This window comes from Bufo bufo, chromosome 9 (genome assembly GCF_905171765.1).
Source record: "Bufo bufo chromosome 9, aBufBuf1.1, whole genome shotgun sequence".
Taxonomy (NCBI): domain Eukaryota; kingdom Metazoa; phylum Chordata; class Amphibia; order Anura; family Bufonidae; genus Bufo; species Bufo bufo.
In genome coordinates this window covers 89,753,138-89,778,843 of record NC_053397.1, presented here as the reverse complement: position 1 = coordinate 89,778,843, position 25,706 = coordinate 89,753,138, and the positions used below count along the sequence as shown (strand labels likewise).

The 25,706-nt window shown below is 43.2% G+C and overlaps 1 protein-coding gene across 3 annotated transcripts in view; it reads left to right on the top strand.

Moving 5' to 3' along the window:
- GPSM2 (G protein signaling modulator 2) overlaps positions 1-25,706 on the top strand; it is a 73,402-nt gene that overhangs the window by 14,720 nt on the left and 32,976 nt on the right. For 2 of the 3 annotated variants that reach the window (XM_040408447.1, XM_040408448.1), the window contains exons 2-7: positions 6,563-6,615; positions 12,910-13,189; positions 17,546-17,767; positions 18,257-18,392; positions 18,871-19,013; positions 19,811-19,934. In XM_040408447.1, coding sequence (XP_040264381.1) covers positions 13,128-13,189; positions 17,546-17,767; positions 18,257-18,392; positions 18,871-19,013; positions 19,811-19,934 — 687 coding nt within the window. In that variant the 5' untranslated portion in view covers positions 6,563-6,615; positions 12,910-13,127. The remainder of the gene's footprint in view (positions 1-6,562; positions 6,616-12,909; positions 13,190-17,545; positions 17,768-18,256; positions 18,393-18,870; positions 19,014-19,810; positions 19,935-25,706) is intronic. The other variant, XM_040408449.1, reaches the window with a different exon arrangement.

Sequence of the window (25,706 nt, the reverse complement as noted above, 5' to 3'; positions counted from 1 at the left end):
GATTACCTTTTACTGGATCTATGGGGCCTAGGCGAACGGATGTAATACTACCACTTTACAAAGCGCTCATCTGGAATATGCAGTTCAGTTCTGGGCACCAGTCCATAGAAAGGATGCACTACAGCTAGAAAAAGTACAGAGGAGAGCGACTACACTGATAAGAGGCATGGAGGGTCTTAGTTATGAAGAAAGATTAAAAGAATTGAATTTATTTAGTCTTGAGAAGAGACATCTAAGGGGGGAGATGATTAACCTGTACAAGTATATAGATAGACCATACAAAAAATACGGTGAAAAACTGTTCCATGTAAAATGTGCCCAAAAGACAAGGGGGCACTGCCTCCGACTGGAGAAGAAAAAGTTCAGTCTCCAGAAGCATCAACGCTTCTTTAGGCCCCTTTCACACGAGCGAGTTTTCCGCGCGGGTGCAATGCGTGACGTGAACGCATAGCACCCGCACTGAATCCTGACCCATTAATTTCAATGAGTCTGTGTACATGAGCGTTTTTTTTTTTTTTTCACGCATCAGTTCTGCGTTGTGTGGAAAACGCAGCATGTTCTATATTCTGCGTTTTTCATGCAGCCCTGGCCGCATAGAAGTGAATGGGGCTTCAGTAAAAAACGCATTGCATCCGGAAGCAAGTGCGGATGCAATGCGTTTTTCACTGATGGTTGCTAGGAGATGATGTTTGTAAACCTTCAGTTTTTTTTTTTATCACGCGCGTGAAAAACGCATCAAAACGCATTGCACCCACGCGGAAAAAACTGAACTGTGAATCTGTGGAATAGACTTCCTCAGGACGTGGTCACAGCAGGAACAGTGGGCAGTTTCACAAAGGGTTTAGACGAATTCTTAAAAGTAAACATTAATGCTCATGAAAACGTGTAGAAATCCGAGTCTCCCTTCTTTCTGGGATTCGCATCCCCACCTATCCCTTGGTTGAACTTGATGGTCTTTTTTCAACCGTATTAACTATGTAACTCCTGGTAAACAACCCTATTACATTATCCCTCTTCCACCAAACTTTACAGTTGGCACAATGCGGTCACGCGTGTAACTTCCTCCTGGCATTCGCCAAACCCGGTGCAGGGACTGCCATAGTTGTACCTAATGTATGATGAGGTAAGCCAGACTTAGTAAGTGTACCCCATTGAGTCATCAGAGCGCTGGTGACTTTTATGCACTATGAGGGGAATCTATCATTTTATAGCCTCATGCACACAGCCTTATTTTTGTTCCACATCTGATCCAAATTCTTTTACGCATTGGATGCGGTCCTATTCAATTCATTCAGGGAAAAAGACATTAGACTGTACATGGTGTGCCGTCTCCATTCATATGTCTATACCACGGCATGCGAAATAATAGAACATCTATTCTTGCCCGTTTTGCGGACAAGGATAGGACGTTTTCTACAGGAGTTTAAAAAAATGTCAGGATGTGCTTGGGCGGTTTCCATGTTGTGTGCATTAGCCTTTAGTCTGTCTTTGGTTTCTGCCTGTATGCCTAATTTATGAAATGGTGCAATGTAATTTGGCACAAGTGCAATGTGGTTTACACCTATACCTGTCAAACTACACCTGGGGCTTGTCTAGCTTAGAGTTTATATATTTATGCAACTTTTATGAATGTTGCAGAAGATAAGACTTTCATGTAGAGAAAGTTAACACAAGGCTCACACTAATGTATTGTGATTGTCCAGATTGCCTCCTTTGCTGGCCTGAACCAGGGGCTACGACCACCACTGCAGTGCAGATACGAGGTGGCTGGGGTTGGAGCTGCTGTGCATGCATGTCTGTGTGCACTCCCATGGTCCTGGCCATCAGAAAGGCCGGTGCCTTTTCCTATAGTGCTCAAGCATGACCACTGCTGGTCGTTAACCCTGGAAACGAGCAGTGTATGTGATGGAAAAATGACTGAAACCAACAAATGAGACAATATGGACAATCACAGTACATTAGTAAGTGCCTTGTATTAACTTTCTCTACATGATAAATGCCACTTGCTGAAGAGAGATCACCGGTTTAAGTGATCTAATCTGCAAACTAGGCCTTAATCCCAACCCACTTTTGAAAGTGGTGTGGTACAGGAGGCCCCTCTCTGTAATTGTATGTGGTCTGCCACTTTGTGTCTGAATTGCTTTGGTTCCTAAACGTCACCCTTTACAATAATACCGCTGACAGTAGATGGTGGAATATCTAAGAGGGAAGATATTTCACAAATTGTCTTGTCACAATTGCGGTATCCTATCACAGGACCACACTGGAATTTATTAAGCCATTCTTATAGAAATGCCTGTATGACCAGCGCGTTCGCTGCAAGAGCCTGATTTCCCATTCTGAACTCCGCTCTTGTAACGGGAGTATAGTGATTTATAATGCTGTGTGTCCCTGCCCGACATCAGATGTGATAAATTGTACTGACACAGTGCCGTCACTATAATTCATTACAGCCAATGTCAGGCAAGGAAGCACAGCATTGCCTATCATTCTAATGCCGTACAGTCTCTTTACAAGAGCAGAGTTCAGGATGGGGGGAAAAAAAATCTGTGACCGTGCATATCTGAAACCAGCCTAAAGGCAGACTGCATGGTTAGGGGCTTGGTCTTTTACACCCATGGCAGTGAAACTGAATAACACCTGAATTCTGCAAAGGTGTGTCCCAATACTTCTGTCCATATGAACCGTGGAATCATGCGCGACCAAGCAGGCCCATGAAAGCCTAATGGAGACCATTTTGTTGGAGAACTTTAGAAGCAATATTTATTTCATCCTATGGTAAAATATTAATGGGGTCATTTATCAAACAGAAAAATGCTTAAATTAACGTAGGTGTATTTCTGATGCAGATTGTGGCGCAAAGGTTCTTTGCACCGCAATCTGCGACTTCTCGCGCCAGGTCTAAAAAAAAGTGGGCGGGGATGGGCCGCAGGCCCTGGTTTAGGCATAGAAAAAGGTCTAAATTTAAGACCTCTAGAAAGTGGCGGAGGATCCGCCAAAGTTATGTAGGGCCGGTGCCTCTTCATAACTCCAGCGGATCCACCGCCATGTATAGGGCTTAAAACCAGCGTCTAAAACGCCAGTCTTTTGTTCCTTACTGAAAGTAATGAAAAAGTGTGAACACCCTCATTCAGCCATTTCTGGCTGTGACATTCAAAGTGGAAAATGAAGACCAAAATAACTTGCTTGTTGACAGAGTAATGAACAGATACATCTCCTCGGCTAACAGCACATTGCCTATGTCATTGTAGATGTCAAGAGGCTGAAAAATAAATCTTATATTTTTTTATGCCTGTGTTATCTTCTGAAAACTTTAGTAATGAGTTGTTTAAAAAAAAAAACATAACCACAGGCTCAGCTAGTTTGAAGGCTATGTACACATTTGTGGCAATTCGTTTTTTCATTATTGCATTGTACGAATTTTGAGGTAAAAATCATTTTTTCAATTGGTCTTTATTAAACATTTTGAACCACTGTCTTTGTGCAGCCTTGAGTTTCTCTAGTAGCAGGATCTGAATTTCCACTCTGTTCTGTCAGCTCCTTATCTCTGATCTAAGGGTACTTCCACACTAGCGTTTTTCTTTTCCGGTATTGAGTTCCGTCACATGGGCTCAATACCGGGAAAAAAAACTGATCAGTTTTATCTTGATGCCTACTGAATGGTATGCTCTCCATTCAGGATGCACCAGTTCAGTCCCTCTTACGTTTTTTTGGCCGGAGAAAATACCGCAGCATGCTGCAGTTTTCTCTCTGGTCAAAAATCCTGAACACTTGCCGGAATGCCCGATCCAGCATTCATTTCCTTGGAAATGTTTTAGTGCTGGATCCGGCATTAAAATTTCTGCATTGACAGATCCGTTATTCCGGTCTAAAATAAATACCGGATCTGTTTTTCTGGATGACAACCGGAAAGACGGATCCATCTGACAAATGCATCCATTTACGTCCGGATTGCCGGATCCGGCAGGCAGTTTTGGTGACTGAACTGCCTGCCGGAATCCTCTGCCGCAAGTGTGAAAGTACCCTAAGACCTTTTATAAACACTTATTATAGCTCAGTTTATATCTTACTGATAAGGCCTCATGCACATGGCCGTTGTTTTGGTCCGCATCTGAGCCGCCGTTTTGGCGGCTCGGATGCGAATCCATTCACTTCACTCGGGCCGCAAAAGATGCGGACAGCACTCCGTGTGCTGTCCGCATCCGTTGCTCCGTTCCGTGGCCCAGCAAAAAAAAATATAACCTGTCAAATTCTTGTCTGCGCTTTGCGGACAAGAATAGGCATTTATATTAAAGGCTGTCCGTGCCGTTCCGCAAATCCGTTCCGCACAGACGCCATCCGTGTTTTGCGGATCCGCAATTTGCGGACCGCAAAATACAGCACGGTCGTGTGCATGAGGCCTAAGAATGTGGATTAAACAAGTGTTTATGACTTTAGTAATTTAGAGATACGTTTTATTAGATGTCCAGCACAAAGTGAAAGTAAAAAGTACAATTCACACAGATAGAAAAACGGTTGACCCTTTGTGACAGAACTGCTCAGTATTTTTAATAAAGACCAACAGAAAAAATGATCTTTATCCCAAAATGATTAAAATAAAAATTAAAAATTGCCCCTAAGGTGTACATAGCCTTTTAAATGCGTCATTTTGGCTAGTTTTTATCTAATGTGAATGAGCAGCTTTACATCACCACCGATGCCAAATGAACATTGCCTTTCATTGTGAGTGCCTATGCATTGCATACTGTCTGGTAGGGTTGATCATGCTGATTATCTTTTTTTTTTGCTTGTACCGCTGTGGAGATATCATTACTTTTTATATTTATGCAAATTAGTTAGTTGGAGCAACGAGGGGCTGGGTGCAGGCTGAGGCTCACAAACTCTGCTTCTTGGGCTAATCTCAGGAGTCGGGGGGGACTGTGCACCACAGGGTCTGGGATTAAAAAAGAAACAAACTATGAGACGAGTGTTAGAAACTGGTGCAAAACGGCCATTAAAACAGATAAATGGCCAAAAATTTTTCTTTTTTTCACGGTCATGTGCACATAGTCTAACTTTGGGATTCATGTTAGGGAGTTGGATTGTTTAAGGCAGGGAAAGTGGCCTTCATATGGAAGATTCCTTACATAGATAATACATGACTGTCGTACTCGTTACTGGGCGTTCCCACAAAGACTTAAAGGGATGTGTCGCCTATAATTTTTTTTTTCTGCCAGATAAAATCAGAGCACATCTCTATTTTTCTCATCAGTTTTTATTTTCTAATAGATTTTTTTTAATTCTATTTCCTGAACATGATTATGGGGGCTGCCATCTTGCCTGAGCTGTTCACAGTTGCATTTGGAATCTTGTAGCCTGATCCGGTTGATAATCAGGCTACTAGAACTCTGTGTATTCGACATTGCCGGATTATATGAGATCTGGCATATGTGCCAGGAGTTGGCTGGACAATAATCATTGCATTCAGTGGTTTCCTGCTACGTTTGCTGGGGAGCAGCTGGATCTCCATTGGATGCTGTTATAGGGGATCTGGCTGTACATAGTCATATCTGGCAATGCCGGATACAGTGAGCTCCGGCAGCCTGATCCTCGGCTGGATCCGGCTACCGAATTCCAAACTATGAACTTAGAGATTTTTTTTACAACGGCCATGTGGGCCATAGGCACAATGGACAAGAGGGGACCTCATTGACTTCTAAGGAGAGATTTCTAGGCATGCTCTGTGACCTGTGCCGAGGTCAGGAGGGAGCAGATAAGCTGTGATAGCACCTGTTGTGAATGGTGCTTCCTGTGTTACGCACACTGTAGATATCGGAGAGAGGGAGGCCTAGTGGCCAGTGTGAAGACTGCAGGTCTTCTCAGCAGGGGCTATTTACTCTAAGCAATGGCTACTTGCCGCTGATCATAGACTACATTGTCCTTTCTGTCCGGGTTTCTTTTCAGCATGGCTCCCTCCTGAGATTACTCTATGGCCCATCCCAAGAAGTGACTGCACGACTCTGACATGCGGGGTGTGAGGCCTGTAAGACTGGTTTCAGGGCGATGACTTTAGAGTGCAGTTTACAGGTTTGGTTAATGAACTATATATGGGTATATATACCCCCTGATATATACCCCCTGATGACACCATTTTGTTATGCTTGAGAAAGACCGCATTGAGACGGTTGAAACGTTGCACAGAGGGGAATAAAGGATCCACTTTTTACGTCTATTGGAGTGCTGCCTCATCTTTGGAAACTATACTTATTCAGAGCCGTCTTAGCCTGCGGCTGAGAGGACTTGCACCCACTGTTTTTGGTCTTGTGCTGCTGAGCTTTGTTTTTGGTTTATATATATATATATATATATATATATATATATATATGTCCTGGGCTCCGGCTCACAGGTCCATGGTGCATATGACGGTAAGCTTTCCATCCTCTCTCATCACTATGACGAATGGTCCGGTCTAAGTACTGTCGGGGAGCGTGCCGGTAGCTTTACCTGAATGTGTGGGGAAGGGGTGGAAAATAACTTCGAAACAAATATCTTAATTTTAATCGTATATTTTTATTTATTTAAGGCTATTCTACAATCTGAAGAGGAAGAGGCCGGACAGGGATTTCCACAGTCCAGGTAGGACCCTCCGCTGCTGTGTAGTGGCCGCTCTCACATCTGTCCCTGGCATTTTGTAACCAGTTTTGTTAGAAACCGTTTCACCCACACAGTGCTGACCATTCAGATGTTGTCCCTAGCCAAATCTGAGCCCCCTTTGAGTCAGCCTGCCATCATAGGATAATAAACATTTAGGGTACGCTCCCAGAGTTCTGGTGCTGTGCTCCAGTGCCTTGTGACCTGGAATACTGCACCGCCATTAACAATACGGACCAACTAGGACTACTTTCACACTGGCGTTTTGGTTTCTGTTTGTGAGATCCGTTCAGGGCTCTCACGCGGTCCAAAACGGATCAGTTTTGCCCTAATGCATTCTGACTGGAAAAGGATCCGCTCAGAATGCATCAGTTTGCCTCCGTTCTGTCTCCATTCCGCTTTGAAGACGGACACGCTGCTTGCAGCGTTTTGGTTTCCGTTTGATGAAACTGAGCCAAACGGATCCATCCTGGCATACAATGTAAGTCAATGTGGACGGATCCGTTTTCACTGACACAATCTGGCACAATAGAAAACGGATCCGTCCTCCATTGACTTTCAATGGTGTTCAAGACGGATTCGTCTTGGCTATTTTAAAGATAATACAAACGGATCCGTTCTGAATGGATGCATGCGGTTGTATTATCTGAATGGATCCGTCCATGACGGATCAGCACAAAACGCGAGTAGCCTAAAGTGTGCGGTCCTAATTAGTATATTTAGAGGCTGCTGTGGCTTATGGCCACGCGTTACTTGACCGCAGCATGGCCACGTTGCAACAGTTACTAGGGTCTCGGTACGAGTTGTATTTTTCAGGGTGCTGCCACACGTCGCAACATCCCTGCATTTATCTCCTTCCAGCAACACTGAACTATATTAATTACAAAATAATTACCTTAAAGTAGTTTAAAAGGGGTTTTGTGAGATTTTAATACTGATGACTCCTGTGAGTGATGTACCAATGTATAGCGGCTGTGCTTGGTATCATTCACTTCTATGGGGCTGAGCTGCTCCTAGTCCATGTGACCGATGAGCGTGATGTCACTGGCGACTAATGTGAGCATAGCTGCTTTCTCAAACAGCTGATAAGCGGGTGTCCCGGGTGTCAGACCCCCACTGAACAGATACTGATGACCTATTCAGAGTATAGGTCATCAGTATTAAAATCTCAGAAAACCTCTAAGTTTTTTCCCTTCGCTGGGAGAAACCGCACCATAAACACAGAAAAAACATAAGACCCCCTTGTTGCAACTTATTAAAGCCCATGCGACAATATTTTGTCGCTTGCTGTGTTTTTTTATCCTCGCCCAGCAAATTTACTAAAATGGATGTAACTGGACGCCATCCCGACGTCCAGGTATGGCTATGTTTTGCGGATGTAAGTCGGAACGGCCATCTGAATCTGGCTTTAGTTACTGTGTGGGGTCCTTGACATCTTCTCTGTCAATTAAGAAGGGGTGAAACACTGATCTGCTTGGTCTTTGCCTGCTTTCCCTGGCTGTGATTCATTACTGCTTGTACTTGGCTGCTCTGCTTGTTAATCCATTGTATCGTAAATCAGGGGCTTGGCAGCTATAAAAGGGGTACGTGACCGCGGGCAAAGCATTGGTAAAGGGATCCTCTCTGCCCAGTATGCCGCCCTCACTGAGTAGTGACAGTCCTGCTGATTTTTGCGGTCTGTCACTTCTGTGATGGCATTGAATTCTTCTGATTTTTACTGACCTGCTATAGCGGGCACCAGATCTGCGAAAGAGATGGGTCCAATGCAGCACACCGCCCATCGCAGGTGAGTGCGTCATCAGACTCGCCTCTGCAACAGGCGCACACGGTGGACCCCTGCAGGTCAGTCCTATAAAAGCACTGAATTCCGCCATAGGAGTGACCGACCGCTGAAAGCAGCAATGCTGCCACTATACTGTGCTGCTCTCAGTGAGGAAAGCATATGGGAGCTGAACATACAGGCGCAATTGTTACACATACCCATTGGGATTGGTGATGGTAGCATTTCTTGGGGGCCTCTAGCTTTATGTAGGGTAGAGGACTATCTAAATGAGAGAGGTTTTAAAGAAATTGTACTTTTTTTTTTTTAAAGCTTTATATTTATATACTGGATTTGCAACAGTCAGTTTTATCATCCTCTAGTGACTCCATAGGCGGTGGATAACATGCTGTACTAACCTCCAGAACTCCAGCTGTGGTGGAACTACCACTCCCAGCATGCTCCATTCGTTTCTATGGAGTTCTAAAAACAGCCAAGCAAGAGTGCATGCTGGGAGTGGTAGTTTTACCACAGCTGGAGTGCCGGAGGTTAGACATCATGGGGCTAGACTGATCTCTGAAACTATTCCTTGTCAAGAGTAAGGCCTCCTGAACATAACTGTATCCATATTGCAGGGCTTGCTATATAGCGGGCACATTTTGTCTGCAATCAGTTTGGGCCCTGAGGGCTGTACCTAGGGCTGGCTATGATCTGGACCCACCATTGGGCACGTGGATCCCATGTTATCACTTGTACGGGGGTCTCCATTCAGTACTCTGTAATGCAGCAGAGGTTGCGCTTTGTGATGTGCAGTAATTATATGTAGAAGACGTACACTGAGGAGTAATTAGTGTGGAATTCACAGCAAATCCTCTTATTAAATGACTTCTGATTGAGCAAAACATGTGTTTATCACATTCCATCTGGAAAGGGGTTGGATGATGTGTCTAATCCGGTTATGCCTATTGCCTTTATAATGTGTAGAATTGTAGATGGTGCCGTCTCTGGGCACATCTGGAAGGATTTCTGTCAGTTCTTCCAGAAAACCGGAGAAACTAGAGTAATAGCGGTATAGTGTCCTGTACACGGCCCTGCTAAAGATTCTGCCTGCAGTGCTGTAGATGCTTCAGACACCAAAATCTGCCCAAAACCATTACTTTAGTAATACGCTTCTGGTGGAGCATGATGTATTTTACTGTTGGATTCGTTATGAAATGTATTATGGCTTCATACAGCTCGCCTGCCATTCTGTGGGTGGAATATAGGTTGTTTTCCAGTACTGTGCAAATGGAGACATTCCAGTGATTATACCGTATATAATCTATATATATTAAGTCATTTTTAATTTTTACATTTTTTTTTTTTTAACATTTGCTCAGTTTGTCTTCTGCAGCCTGCACGTATTTTCCTTCTCCTACATCGTGGGCCGCCCGGTCCTGTTCAGTGTGAAATCTGTCAGATGAGCTCTCTGACTGCTCGGTCTGTAGCCCTTATTTCTGCTCTCCTGAATGCTCCTAAGGGCTCATTCACATGAACGTATGGCCTTGCTGCCGTGTTGCGGCAGGTCCGCATTGCACGGGCATCAGCCATGTGAACTCTGTGCTGCAGGTGTCGCGATCTGCCAGATACAGCAAAAGATAAATGGACAAGTCTCATGTTTTGCGGTGTGGAGGCACAGATAAGAAACGCTCTGAGATGGGACATGGCCTATCTTTTGCCATATCTTGCAGATCGTGGACCCATTTAGGATTGTCACAATACCAAAACTTTGAATAATAATAAAACTCCAAAAAAGCCGCGTGCAGTCCACATTTTGTGGAACGTCCGGCCATTATCGAACAGTCCTATCCTATTTTTTGGGGGAAATCACGCAGTTTTTATTCGAATTTTTTTTTTATGGCGTTTACCGCATAGATATTTTTTTATTTTATATTTTAATAGTTTGGACTTTTCGGATGTGGCGATATGTAATTTTTTGAATTGTTTTATATATTTTATATGTAAAATTGGGTGAATTATACTTAATATTATTTTGTGAACCTTTTTTTTAATAATTTTTTTTAAACTTTGTATTTAATAACTTCCCCCCCCCCCCCTTCCTTAGGGACTAGAACCTGGGATCTTTTGATCCCTTGTCTGATTCACCCTAATAGAGCTCTATTAGGGTGAATAGGACTTGACACTCTCCCTGCTGCCCTGTGCATAGTACACACAGCAGCAGGGAGATTACCATGGCAGCCATGGCCTCAGTAGCGTCCTGGCTGCCATGGTAACCGATCGGAGCCGCAGGATTACATTGCTGGGGCTCCGATGAGAACTGCCACCAATGAGGAGGGGGGGAGGGGACCCTGTGGCCTCTGCAACCAATGACTTTAATATTAGGAGGGGGTTGGGGGCGACGGGGGTTGGGCTGGCGCACCAATGTTTTTGAATACTGGGGTTGGGGGAGAGAAGGGCGCACTGCGCCACCAATGAAGATAAATAACCTTTTAATACAAATACAGGAGGCAGCACCTGAGGGGTTAATTGCCGTGGATCACAATGCCTTGTCTTTTTGCGGAACGGACATATGGATCTTTTGCATGCTTTATACATCCGTTTGTCTGTTCTGCAAAAAGAATGTCCACAAAATGTGGACCATGGATCCATTGAAGTCAGACCCTGGGTGAAGGGAACTGAGCTGCAGTAAACGGTATGGCCCTGCACAGCGGACTGCTTCCCCCACTGTATCATAAGGTCATCAGTCTCTAGAGCTAGACCACCCCTTTTTATAGACCACCCCTTTTTATAGACCACCCCTTTTTATAGACCACCCCTTTTTATAGACCACCCCTTTTTATAGACCACCCCTTTTTATAGACCACCCCTTTTTATAGACCACCCCTTTTTATAGACCACCCCTTTTTATAGACCACCCCTTTTTATAGACCACCCCTTTTTATAGACCACCCCTTTTTATAGACCACCCCTTTTTATAGACCACCCCTTTTTATAGACCACCCCTTTTTATAGACCACCCCTTTATGTTTATTTTATTGGTTGTAAAGATTTGCACCAGGAGAGCAGAGTGAGAAGAGCTGAATGCCGAGCAGCCTGCAGTGTATGAGAATACATGTAGGCTGCAGAAGACAAACGGAACAAAACTTCATTTTTAATAGCGCGCAGAAAAGATTTTTAGCCAAAATACATGTGTTTCAGTAAAATAAATGAAAGCATATCTATTACTGTGTTTGTTGTGGTAGGTAGAAGCTGTTTTTCAGGAAGGACTTGTAAGCAGTTATGTAGAATTCTGCAGCGCTGCAGACAGATGGTGTAACTGACTAATAAAGCAGATGTCCCAGGTTGAAGTAGATGAAGTCAGTGTTTTTGACTAATGTGCCGAGCTGCCATCTCTCACTTAAAGGGGTTGTGTCACTTCAGCAAATAGTATTTATCATGTAGAGAAAGTTAGTACAAGGCACTTACTAATGTATTGTTATTGTCCATATTGCTTCCTTTGCTGGCTGGATTCATTTTCTTCCATCACATTATATAATGCTTGTTTCCATGGTTACGACCGCCCTGTAATCCAGCAGTGGTGGTCGTGCTACCACAGTCCCGCCCACCAGAGAGGCCAGCACTTTTTTTTTATAGCATACAAGCACGGCCCCCGCTGATGGATTGTAGGGTGGTCTTAACCATGGAAACAAGCAGTGTATAATGTGATCCAGCCAGCAAAGGAGACAATATGGACAATCCCAATACATTAGTATGTGCCTTATATTAACTTTCTCTGCATGATGAATGTCACTTGCTGAAGTGAGACGACCCCTTTAAAGGGTTATTTTGGCAGTTTCACGTGGTCTCCTCTCCACAGGATTACAGGAACCAAGTCCAGTCCTCTGCCTTTACCGCCAGGTCCCATAGAGATGAATGGAGCAGCAGTGCACGTACTCGACCTACTTCTCCCTTGATTTCAGGGGCCCTCTTCTTGTGTTCAGTGGGGGCCCCCGCTGATCTAGCAGTTATCTCCTATCATGTGAATAGGGAATAATGTGAAATTACCAGAATACCCCTTTAATGTAATATGATTTTTTTATTTGGTAATTTGCTGTGTGTGTGGCTGGACGCTTCTCTGGTGATCGTACCAATCATTTTCACGTGAAAGATCTCAAATCGGTCGTCTTTTCTCGCATGCACAATCAATCGGCAAGGTTTTGTGATTCGTGCCGGTAATCGGCTTGCATGATGCTTGCCTGTCGCTTCAGTACGCTGTGACATCATTGTTAATTATAATCCACAGCTAAGGTGATTGGAAAGAGCTTTATTGCAATCTGATACCTCTTTAAAACTTGGACGGCAGCGAGTGATTGTCTTCCAGAGTCTTGCTTGCCTTAGTCGCCATGGCTACCGCGCGACACATGGCTCGAAGTCATTGACTGCTCAGTCAGCATGGATCACTTTGCTTTTTCCACCCTGTAAGTGCTGACGGAAAAACAAAACTGAGACCTCAAGCAAAGCCTCTTGTCTTCCTTCTGCAGAATGGGAGCCGAGCGGATCCGGTCCCGGAAGCAGGAACCTGCCCGGACAGTGTTTCTCTCCTAAAAACCGGAAGATTCTGGGGCATTATAGAGCGGACTCCCCTCTTATTCTTTGGATCTATTCCTCCATCATAGAGAAATCAAAAATCTTTGGTGACCAGACATTTAGAGGTCTTTGTCTCTCTCCCTTTCCAATATAATTGTGAGAATGCATCTCGATGGAGGGGACTAACGTTTTAATAGGCATGCGTGAGGACCCCGGTTTTCACGTGCGCTACAGGTAAGACAATTGCTGCTTTCTCTAGTAGTAGTAGTGATCTAGATGATGCCGGAATGAAGTAGGCCAAGTACACATATTTAGAAGCTTTTATTTTTATTTTTTAAGTTCTGCTTTTAGTTTTTTTTGTGACATACATACAGGGCAGTTGACCTGTGCTTTTCTGTACATTTTGGGACACTCATGAAAACACGCTGACGTAGAGACAGAATATCCGAAATCCGAATATACATTTGGATTCCTTATAAAAAATGTACTGGTTGTGACTCCACCATTATGTGTGAAGGAGTCTGCCATTTTTATGCCGATCTGACTCCTGACAAGAATCATAACCAGTGTCCGACATCGTGTGACTTATTGTATGAAATGTTCTGTACAGGCACAAATTACATTCTCAGATAAAAGTTACTTTTGAAGGTATATGTGTTGAAAATATAGATTGTAATACCCATTGTATATCGTCCGGTTACATTATGTGTATAGTTTACTTTAACATTAAATTATTTGGAATAATAATCTAGCCTGAGAGGGTTTTGGGCTCTGTTCACACTACCGTTCAAGGGCACCCCCTTCATTTCCAGTATTTTTGATGCCAAATATTGCAGTCTGCAGCGTTCTTCTTGCCATTAAAGATGTTTACACCCTGTTTGATGCCATTGAAGGCAATAGGGCACATTTACAAAGAGCGGCTTTTTATGCCAGTCTTAGTCTCCCCCTTGCTCTGTGGTAAGATTCTTCTAATTTATGACAAGGTGTGCGCTTCATCATAAATTAGGCACATCTGTGGCAGTCCGTGCACCTGGCGTTTCCAGGCGTAAATGTTAGTAAATTTCCCAGGGCTGGTGTCCCGCCATGGCCCCTGACACGGCCAAACTTCACCACCACCATGCCCAGCTGGCACAGATGGCGTAAAACTGTCTTCGAGTCAAATGCGCATGCGCTGTTGACTTGTCAAAGCCGGTGCCAGTAGTCCGCACGGGCGCAGATTACAGTGTCCACTGCGCCTGTGCGAGACTACGGCACTGAGAAGAAATTGTCAGGGCAAGTGCAGTGAATAAATTAAGTGGTAGGTGGTGCTGGCTCCGGATCGATGGGCGCGGCTGGGCTCCAACATATCGTGGGACAACCCCTTGGGCTCCTGACAGAGGTGATTTACATATCAATAAGATCTGTTTTTATAAGAATCTAACACACAGAGCAGTAACAGTGAGATAATTTTAAACACAGCAAGGAGACTGATGGGCACATATAAATATCGCTATAGCATTAATCCTGGTGACAGAATCCATTTAATATTTTGGTGTTTTTTTTTTTTTTTTACTTTTTATTTAATAACTATTCCCCCCCCCTTAGGGGCTAGAACCTGGGATCTTTTAATCCCTTGTCCTATTCACCCTGATAGAGCTCTATTGTGGTGAATAGGACTTCACACACTCCCTGCTGCCCTGTGCTCTGTGCACACAGCAGCAGGGAGATTACCATGGCAGCCAGGGCTTCAGTAGCATCCTGGCTGCCATGGTAACCGATCGGAGCCCCAGGATTACACAGCTGGGGCTCCGATCAGAAGCTGCCACTGCCACCACCAATGAGAGGAGGGGACCCTGTGGCCACTGCCTCCAATGATTTTAATACTGGGGGGTGGGGTTGGGGGGGAACACTGCGCCACCAATGTTTTTAATACTGGGGAGGGTGCACTGCGCCACCAATGATAATTAACCTTTAATACAGGAGACTGGTGTGTTGGCGCAGAATCACATAGCCGCCACCCTGCCTCTGACAGGGAGCTGCGGTCAGCGGCAGCAGTTAACCCCTCAGATGCGGCATCTGAGGGGTTAACTTACGCTGATCGCAGCTTCCTGTCATATAGGCGGTGCACCCCCTCCTGTATTTGTATTGGACATTAATTATCATTGGTGGCGCAGTGCGCCCGCCCCTCCTCCTCCCGTCTCTCCTCATTGGCAGCGTGGCACAGGGGGGAGGGAGAGAGTGACTCTTTCTCCCCTGTGCTGCTAAGAGAACATGGTGCACTGACAGCAGCGCGCTCATGTTCTGCGATAACGCAGATTAATGCGTCCATCGCGCTATCAGCAAGGTTAGATGCCGATAACGATAACTTTGAAAATCATGAATATCAGCAGATAATATCGGTAACTCCGATAATCGGTCGATCCCTAATAAAAATCGCCTCAGACACCAATGTCAGATGGGTGCAGGTCCCACCTCTTGGACCCACACCTATCTCAGAACAGGCCGCTGAAAGTGAAGGCGAGCGCACCGCACATGCTCGACCACCCTGCATTCCTTTCTAAAGGAGTTCCGGAAATAGCTGACCGCTGGCTTGCCTATTTTCTGGAGTCCCATAGAAATGAATGGAGAGCGCACCACGCAAGCACGGCCACTGCTCCTTTCACTTCTATGTGACTGCCGGAAATAGCCGAGCCAGCAGTCTGCTGTTTTTGGAACTCCCTTATAAATTAATGGAGGGCGGGGCCCGCACCTGTCGGACATTGGTGGATGTATCCTAGCAATAGGTGATTATACCCCTTTATGCGCTCTGTATTATTAGTACAATAAATATCAAAATGGAATAAATCAGAAAAACTGGTGAAAATGAGGCAAAAAACATACACCAAAGGTGAACCCATCCCAAAGCCTCATTATATGGGGGGATGTCCTCTTACATTCAGTGAATAACTGGGGTAGAAGGTGAGGCTTGTTTATGGTTGATGGGGGTTTCTGACCTAGTTTAGTGTCACAATGTGCTGGAAACATGAGTGCCCTGGGCTGAATCTAGAGGATTATTGGGGTGTATGGAGGCATTCAGAGATGTACAGACCTGCACCGGTGAGGAGAGCAGCGTTCCACTGTTTAAGCTGGATTTATTCTGCAAGACGTCCCATCATCTGGTGGTATTTTACCACTGTACCTGTCCCACAGGGTCGCCATTGCTGCTTGTTTCAATTAAGGGGTGTCTCCTAATAACAACCCCCTCTTAGGATGTCATTGAGGGGACGCACCTGCTCTGTAACTCCCTCTGTATACCTTCTTATTGTGCCGTCCTATCCCTGTTGCGGTATTTATGTGGTCTTTGACATGGCAGTTTTTAGAAGAAGCAGCTAAACCTGCGGTTACAGATGTGATGTATACTAACCAGCCCGAGGGGCTGATATTGCATATGGTACTGTTGTATGACTTCACCCTGTGCATGAAACCTGTCTGAGCCAATAATGATTTGTAGGAGGCTTGTGGCGCGTCTTAGGAAATGTCGCCCAGACCGACTGGCTATGAAGCCTGTGAAATGTGCGGATTCAGGAGGGCAGGATCTGCGCCTCTCCCGCTACCTGCTGCGCAGGTCGTGGGTAGGAAATGAGGGAAATTAAGAATAATGACGCTAATTGGCCGTGTCACTTAACATGTGGTGGTCAGAGCAGACAGGAGGGGATTAGCCGAGATTACCCATGTTGTGTTTTTAATCTTAACCCAGTTCCCAATGGCAAAGCATATCTCCACGACCAGTCCAGCGTTTGTCTCCTTCACAAGCTGTAATATCTGCCGGATGACTTTATACAACCGGTTTCCCCTCTGCCACCGGTGACTTGCATCTAAAACGGGCATGGATAATTCATTAGGGTCCCTGGATACCCTTGGCACCAGCGCGCCGTGCTGACAATGTCTGTCATGACTTTCTGTTTAGGTTGCAGAAAGTCTCCAAGGTATTAACTGTTATGTAGCTTTAGGTTTTTTCTGTCTTTTTATTTTTTATTTTTCATGTTGCTTCCACCATTGCTATACATAACAGACGTTTAGGAATATTTAGCTGTTCTACATCTTGTGTTTGACTTTACCGTCTTCAGATAGGGTCCTCTCTGACGGCAGCCGCTCTTGAAGAGGTGTCTGTTTCTACTGTACAACCTTCAGAGATCACAATCTGTCTTATACAAAGAGTTTTTGGTTTTCTTGTAGCCCTTTACATAGGGAAGCCTGCCTAGAAATATTAGTATGGAAGACACAGGTTAGATAGAAGTCCATGATACTAGTGCGGAGCGCTTCTGCATACATTGTGCGCCGGGCCTTTCCTGACGCTCTGTTCTACTTTTCGGAAGGTCGATTGCTCCTTTTTATTAATTCATACACAGGGACCTTTGTCGGGGAAGATCCCTGCTGTTTCACAGCTAAAACCTCATACATCATTCAGTTCCTTTACACAAATTCAGTAGTCTGTGGGGTTTAACCCCTTTATCGCTGGCGTTACTGAACATGTACAGCGGGGGAATGCTTACTGGTATATATACGTTTTTTTTCCTTGGTTAAAATGCCTTCCCTCCCTTGGTCTCACAAAAACCACTATTCTGTTCTAAGAATGGAGGCGTCCTGTCTGGAGCTGGCCTTGGAAGGAGAACGGTTGTGTAAAGCCGGGGACTGCCGAGCTGGAGTGTCCTTCTTTGAGGCAGCGGTGCAGGTGGGCACAGAAGATCTGAAAACGCTCAGTGCCATATACAGCCAGCTGGGCAATGCCTATTTCTACCTGCATGAATATAACAAGGCATTGGAATATCATCACCACGACCTGACGCTAGCAAGGTAAGCAGTCGAGTAACACCCGATGGGCACTAAAAATGCTGTCACTTTCTAGGCTTCTTTCCAGAGTTTTGTCTGATTCCTCTTACTGAATATACGTTCACACTATGACGAGGATGACGTTATGTACGCTGTTCCCTGGTTATATTCACATGAAGCTGATTTGTTGCAGAATTTTTGGCAACTTCCATAAATCTGAATGAGTGTTACCGCAGCAAGCACATGGCTTTCTGCAAGCCCCATTCAGGTGAACGTTGCTACAAATCTGCCACATGTGAATATACTGTGATCAGTAGTCCTCCGTGTATTCAGTGTTTTTTTTAAGCACTTTTCAGAATTTTTGCTATTAGCGTCACTAAAATGTCTGATTTGGTGGAAAGTGGAATATCTCATAAAGGTAGAGGCAAAAAATACATTAGAATGTGTTCCTTCTTCAGCGTTGACCTATTTACTATAATAATGAATACAATTTTGTATGATGTTTTCATTCAGGACTATTGGTGACCGACTTGGAGAAGCCAAAGCTAGCGGGAATCTTGGAAATACTCTGAAAGTTTTGGGTAATTTTGACGAAGCCATTTTATGTTGTGAGCGGCATTTGGAGATCTCTCGGGAGTTGTATGATAAGGTAAGGGAAAAGAATGTGTAGGACCATGCCCAAGCATGCCCTTGTAGCCCCCAGGTTCTTGCATGTTCAGTGTGTTTTGTAGATCAGATGACACTTTTGTCTTCAGACTATGGGATCTCACATTACAAACCTTTAATAATGGATTGCAAATAGGCAGTCACAAGAAAACCCTACAATTTCCCGTGCAGTTCTGCTGCACCCCTCATGAAGTATATTGTATTACGTTATTCAGGATGTGAGGCTTACTATAGGAGAGGATGCAAAATGACTAGTTCTCTCCTCGATTTTATTTCCATGGCTTAGCTTTACAATCATGTCATTACATGCAGTTTGTAGACTGGGAATAGTATAGGCTTGTTAGAGAAAACTACTTTTGTTCATCACATTTCATCAGCTTCATTGCATTTTTACATGTGAAATAAATTTCATGCACTTCAGCAGCTCACCCCGTCTGAAGATCGGTCCTTTCTCTCTGCAGGTTGGGGAGGCCAGAGCCCTATATAACCTAGGAAATGTGTACCACTCCAAGGGTAAGAGCCTGGCATGCACAGGGACCAGAGACCCTGGAGAGTTTCCAGAGGAGGTCAAGATTGCTTTACAGAAGGCCGTGGATTATTATGAGTAAGTCTGAGCTGCCTTCACCCTGCCCAGCATTGTAGTAAAATGATTGATTGTACTTCTGCTTCCAGGGACTAAAGTGTTCAGGTCGACGTGTGTGTCAGACAGTCACGTTTAGCCCCCTGTCAGTATTGGACTGTCCAGTCTGTAAGATTAAAGGGGCTGTTTGGGCCAGTGTGGGTTAAAAAATAATAATTACTCGTCTTACCGATCCATTGCGGTTTTGATGCTGCGCTCCGCTTCCTGGTCCCGGTTTCATGTGCAGAAAATGTCTGGAGCTGTCCATTCAGCCAGTCACAGCATTGTGGCCATTTCCTCTGCGTCAAGTCCAGACCACGAAACATGGAGTAGAATCGGAGCGGCCCTTTTTACAAAAATGTTGTTTCCTGGAAACCTCTTGAATCAACAGCTGGCAGACACGTCAAAGGAAATTCTGGTTTCGTGCAAATAACGCTTAAAGGGTTTTGCACCAAAATGGAAACTTATTAACTATCCTATAGAGCAGGCATCCTCAAACTGCGGCCCTCCAGCTGTTGTAAAACTACAACTCCCAGCATGCCCGAATAGCCTACAGGTATCAGCCTACAGCAGGGCATTGTGGGAGTTGTAGTTTTACAACAGCTGGAGGGCCGCAGTTTGAGGATGCCTGCTATAGATAGATGCATAAGTTACAGATCTTTTCATGATGCAATAATTTCGTTTTCTTTGCGTAAAGCTTGAGCTTTCCAGGACATTTGCTGATGGTGGAGAAATCTGGACAGGATTATGTCAAATAATAATCACATGTTTTCTGTGAACAGGTTAAACTTGTTAATAGTAACAGAGCTGGGGGACAGAGCCGCTCAAGGACGCGCATATGGAAACCTGGGAAATACTCACTATTTACTTGGAAATTTTCGAAAAGCCGTCATGTCCCACGAGCAGGTACTCTCTTACAAATGTATAGGTATATATCGTGGCTCACCCGTATCTGTCAATGTGGTTAGGGTGCTCTGCTTTTTGGATGAATCACCTATTCATCCCACATAGAGAAATATATAGATTAAAATTAAAAGCAGGCACTCACCAGTTGGCTAGTCTAATAAGTAGTAGCTTTATATAATGATATAAAATTTACAATAAAAATCACATAAAATATTAACATAAAATATTATCATATATTGCACTGGGGACAATAAAACACTTCTGTATCTTTCTTATAATAGCTGACTGAATGGATATTAAGCTCTAGGTCTATAAGTGTATAAAATACATATAATCAAATTAATGTCCTGTGTAATAACACAAATAAATGTCCTTCTGTGAACAAAAGCCTGTGGAGAATAAGATAAAATCCTGTGAAGAATAAATGTGGCAAAAAGTATATATAAGGATGTGATAAGTTTTAGGTGAATGGGTGTTTGGTGAGGTCGTATGAAGACCTAGTGGCAATTCCTCATATGAGGTATATATATTGTTTCTATTCAGTAGCGATTCCTCTATGCGCTAGAGAGTAGGGTTTAGGTAAAGAGTGGTCGGGTTTTGGAACTGGGGCGTCCCCCTAGTTCTTCAAACCCTCTTACCTTGCCCTTATTTATGGCTATCCTCTTTGGTAGACGCTAGGGTCCTTGGTTCTCCCAGGTTGATACAGGATCCAGTGATATAGGAGTTCCCTCTCGGCGTTCCACGAGGGTGCTTCCTTGCGTCTCAGCAATCAGGAAGTGATCTCCCAAGTTCACGTAGTCTCGCGATGGATTGGTCCAGCTAGATTTACACTGGAGTATAGATGCAGACTAGACGGTAATCTTCCGACTGTTGTTATATTCGGATTAGGGTGGGTAATTGCTCGCAGGAACCAGCCAGACGCGTTTCGAGGGTCCTCCCTCTTCCTCAGTGGCTGTAGTGCGAGTGTTACCCTTCTTGCTTATATACTATGGTTCTCTGAAGTCCCACCCAAATCCGGCATGGATTTCACTTGTTCTAATTGGATTGTATATTATATCCTCAGTGCAAAGTACTACTTAAATATATATGTATAGACTGTTTATCTTTCTAGTTTATTTTAATAATCTTTATTATTTGAGGTACAATTTAAAAGTGTATATAAGAATATAAATAGTTCGAATATATAAGCTCTAATTTATAATCCCAATCTCATAGGTTTTGTGCATTTCATTAGTTATGTGAATCTGGGATAGCAATAGGTTGATTATTCCCTTTCTATAATAACTGCAGGTGTTTGAACAACCCCCTAGAGCCCAAATATCACAAAAAATATCATAAAAGTCAAAAAAGCACAAAAAACATAAAAAACGCATCGAAACCGCACCGCATAGTTGAATACCGCACATGCGTTTTCGGTGCGTTTTGTATGGAAATCTCCTCCCATATTCATCTCCATGAATCCCCATCAATTATACCTCCTCCTCCCCATCAGAGATGTCTCTAGATGTTATACATTGGATATTCATTATTAAATAGCAGGTAGTGTCTATGTGTTCTCTATTAATAATCTAATAGACATATCTAATCTTCAGTAGTTACAGCCTATTTTCCATTTTTCCTTTTCTGAGGTATGGGGGGAGGGAGGCCCGCCACCGAGGGGAGATCCTGGTGCCATAACATAGCCAATCTCAGGATGTCCCATCAGAGGGGGGCATCCCTCCCTAGGATCTATAGGAAACCAAATAACTCAAAGTCTGAGTTTAGTCCCCGTGGAAGGAGAGTTTGGAAATCGAAAATTCGCCTAGATTCCTGTCTCGACATCCTAGCGATATGGTCTCCACCTCGCCAGTGTATGTCCACTTTTTCGAAGGCCATGAAAACCATACCTCTTGGGTCTTTATTATGGCATTGTTTGTAATGTAATGACAGGGAGTGTTTTTCATAACCATTTTTTATATTAGTCACATGTTCTGCCAGCCTTTTTTTTAAAGTGCGTTTGGTCCTCCCAATATATTGTTTCTTACATTGGCATTCTATTATATACAATATATTCTTTGAGCTGCAGGTCAAAAATTCTTTAATTTTCCACGTAAAGGAATTTACCCTTGATTGGATTTCAGTGGTCTTCCTAGGGAATGATGTGAGTTTGCAGATTCCACAACTCCCACATCTATAGAAGCCACTCAAATTCAACCAACTTTGAATAGATGTTTTATTCTCTTTATTTTTATTTTTGACTGATGGTGCTACCTTTAGGGATAGGTTTTGCGCTCTAGTATATGTAATTTGGGGGCCATTACCAATTAGAGGACCTATTAATTTGTCATTCAATAGATGATGCCAGTGTTTCCTCACTATTCCCTCTATTTGTTTGTGTTGTTTATTAAAGGGTAGTATGATTCTAAACTGATCTCCTTCTTTATCTTCTTTTGTGTTTTCTAAAAAGAAGGTATTTCTATCTATGTTCTGTACCTTGATCAGTGCTTTATCCAATACACTATTAGGATATTCCTTATCTAAGAAACGCTTTTTCAACATCTGGGCCTCCCTATCAAAATCTGCTTCATCCGTACAGTTTCTTTTTATCCTCCTAAATTGTCCCGTTGGGACTTCAAGCAACCATCTGGGTAGATGGCAGCTTGAAAAAAGGATGTAGCTGTTACGGGACACCTCTTTCTGAAATGTGCTGCACACCAGTTGGTTGTCTTGCACCCTGATTGATAAATCTAGGAATTCTATTTTTTCTTCACTCAGATTCCCTGAAAAGCTGAGGCTATAGATATTATTATTCATTCTTTCTAAAAATAAATCGAGATCCTCTCTCGTACCTCTCCAGACAAATAGGATGTCGTCAATGAATCTATGCCAGAGTACCAGGTCTGCCCCTATCATGTGCTGAATCTGCTCCTCTTCCCATTGCGCCATGAATAAATTTGCGTAACTAGGGGCAAACCTGGTACCCATGGCAGTTCCTCTAGTCTGAAGATAGTAGTCCTGGTTGTGAGAAAAATAATTATGGGTCAAAATAAATTTCACCCCATCTGCTATAAAATCTATCTGTTTCTCCCCAAAATTGCTATGAATATTCAATTGATTCCTTAATGCTTTGATTCCCTGATCATGATTAATGACCGTATAAAGGGAACTTACATCTAAAGTCCCCAATATCCAACTTGTCTCATATTTGAGACCTTCCACTATTTGTATGACTTGCGTCGTGTCTCTAATGTATGCAAAATTCTTTTTTACACTAGGTTGTAAGAGTTTATCTATGTACTCTGACAAATTTGAGGTTAAAGATCCTATGCCAGAGATGATTGGTCTTCCTGGGGGGTTCACTTGGTCTTTGTGAACTTTAGGCAGGCAATAGAATACTGGCATTCTATGTTGAGTTTTGGTGATATATTTAAATTCATGATCATTTAAGATACCCTTTTCCCACCCATCTCTGGCATAGTCTGTCAGTTCCTTACTGTCAGTTACTTACTATCGAAGGACCCCACAAATGAATATAGTAAGGAACTGACAGACTATGCCAGAGATGGGTGGGAAAAGGGTATCTTAAATGATCATGAATTTAAATATATCACCAAAACTCAACATAGAATGCCAGTATTCTATTGCCTGCCTAAAGTTCACAAAGACCAAGTGAACCCCCCAGGAAGACCAATCATCTCTGGCATAGGATCTTTAACCTCAAATTTGTCAGAGTACATAGATAAACTCTTACAACCTAGTGTAAAAAAGAATTTTGCATACATTAGAGACACGACGCAAGTCATACAAATAGTGGAAGGTCTCAAATATGAGACAAGTTGGATATTGGGGACTTTAGATGTAAGTTCCCTTTATACGGTCATTAATCATGATCAGGGAATCAAAGCATTAAGGAATCAATTGAATATTCATAGCAATTTTGGGGAGAAACAGATAGATTTTATAGCAGATGGGGTGAAATTTATTTTGACCCATAATTATTTTTCTCACAACCAGGACTACTATCTTCAGACTAGAGGAACTGCCATGGGTACCAGGTTTGCCCCTAGTTACGCAAATTTATTCATGGCGCAATGGGAAGAGGAGCAGATTCAGCACATGATAGGGGCAGACCTGGTACTCTGGCATAGATTCATTGACGACATCCTATTTGTCTGGAGAGGTACGAGAGAGGATCTCGATTTATTTTTAGAAAGAATGAATAATAATATCTATAGCCTCAGCTTTTCAGGGAATCTGAGTGAAGAAAAAATAGAATTCCTAGATTTATCAATCAGGGTGCAAGACAACCAACTGGTGTGCAGCACATTTCAGAAAGAGGTGTCCCGTAACAGCTACATCCTTTTTTCAAGCTGCCATCTACCCAGATGGTTGCTTGAAGTCCCAACGGGACAATTTAGGAGGATAAAAAGAAACTGTACGGATGAAGCAGATTTTGATAGGGAGGCCCAGATGTTGAAAAAGCGTTTCTTAGATAAGGAATATCCTAATAGTGTATTGGATAAAGCACTGATCAAGGTACAGAACATAGATCGAAATACCTTCTTTTTAGAAAACACAAAAGAAGATAAAGAAGGAGATCAGTTTAGAATCATACTACCCTTTAATAAACAACACAAACAAATAGAGGGAATAGTGAGGAAACACTGGCATCATCTATTGAATGACAAATTAATAGGTCCTCTAATTGGTAATGGCCCCCAAATTACATATACTAGAGCGCAAAACCTATCCCTAAAGGTAGCACCATCAGTCAAAAATAAAAATAAAGAGAATAAAACATCTATTCAAAGTTGGTTGAATTTGAGTGGCTTCTATAGATGTGGGAGTTGTGGAATCTGCAAACTCACATCATTCCCTAGGAAGACCACTGAAATCCAATCAAGGGTAAATTCCTTTACGTGGAAAATTAAAGAATTTTTGACCTGCAGCTCAAAGAATATATTGTATATAATAGAATGCCAATGTAAGAAACAATATATTGGGAGGACCAAACGCACTTTAAAAAAAAGGCTGGCAGAACATGTGACTAATATAAAAAATGGTTATGAAAAACACTCCCTGTCATTACATTACAAACAATGCCATAATAAAGACCCAAGAGGTATGGTTTTCATGGCCTTCGAAAAAGTGGACATACACTGGCGAGGTGGAGACCATATCGCTAGGATGTCGAGACAGGAATCTAGGCGAATTTTCGATTTCCAAACTCTCCTTCCACGGGGACTAAACTCAGACTTTGAGTTATTTGGTTTCCTATAGATCCTAGGGAGGGATGCCCCCCTCTGATGGGACATCCTGAGATTGGCTATGTTATGGCACCAGGATCTCCCCTCGGTGGCGGGCCTCCCTCCCCCCATACCTCAGAAAAGGAAAAATGGAAAATAGGCTGTAACTACTGAAGATTAGATATGTCTATTAGATTATTAATAGAGAACACATAGACACTACCTGCTATTTAATAATGAATATCCAATGTATAACATCTAGAGACATCTCTGATGGGGAGGAGGAGGTATAATTGATGGGGATTCATGGAGATGAATATGGGAGGAGATTTCCATACAAAACGCACCGAAAACGCATGTGCGGTATTCAACTATGCGGTGCGGTTTCGATGCGTTTTTTATGTTTTTTGTGCTTTTTTGACTTTTATGATATTTTTTGTGATATTTGGGCTCTAGGGGGTTGTTCAAACACCTGCAGTTATTATAGAAAGGGAATAATCAACCTATTGCTATCCCAGATTCACATAACTAATGAAATGCACAAAAC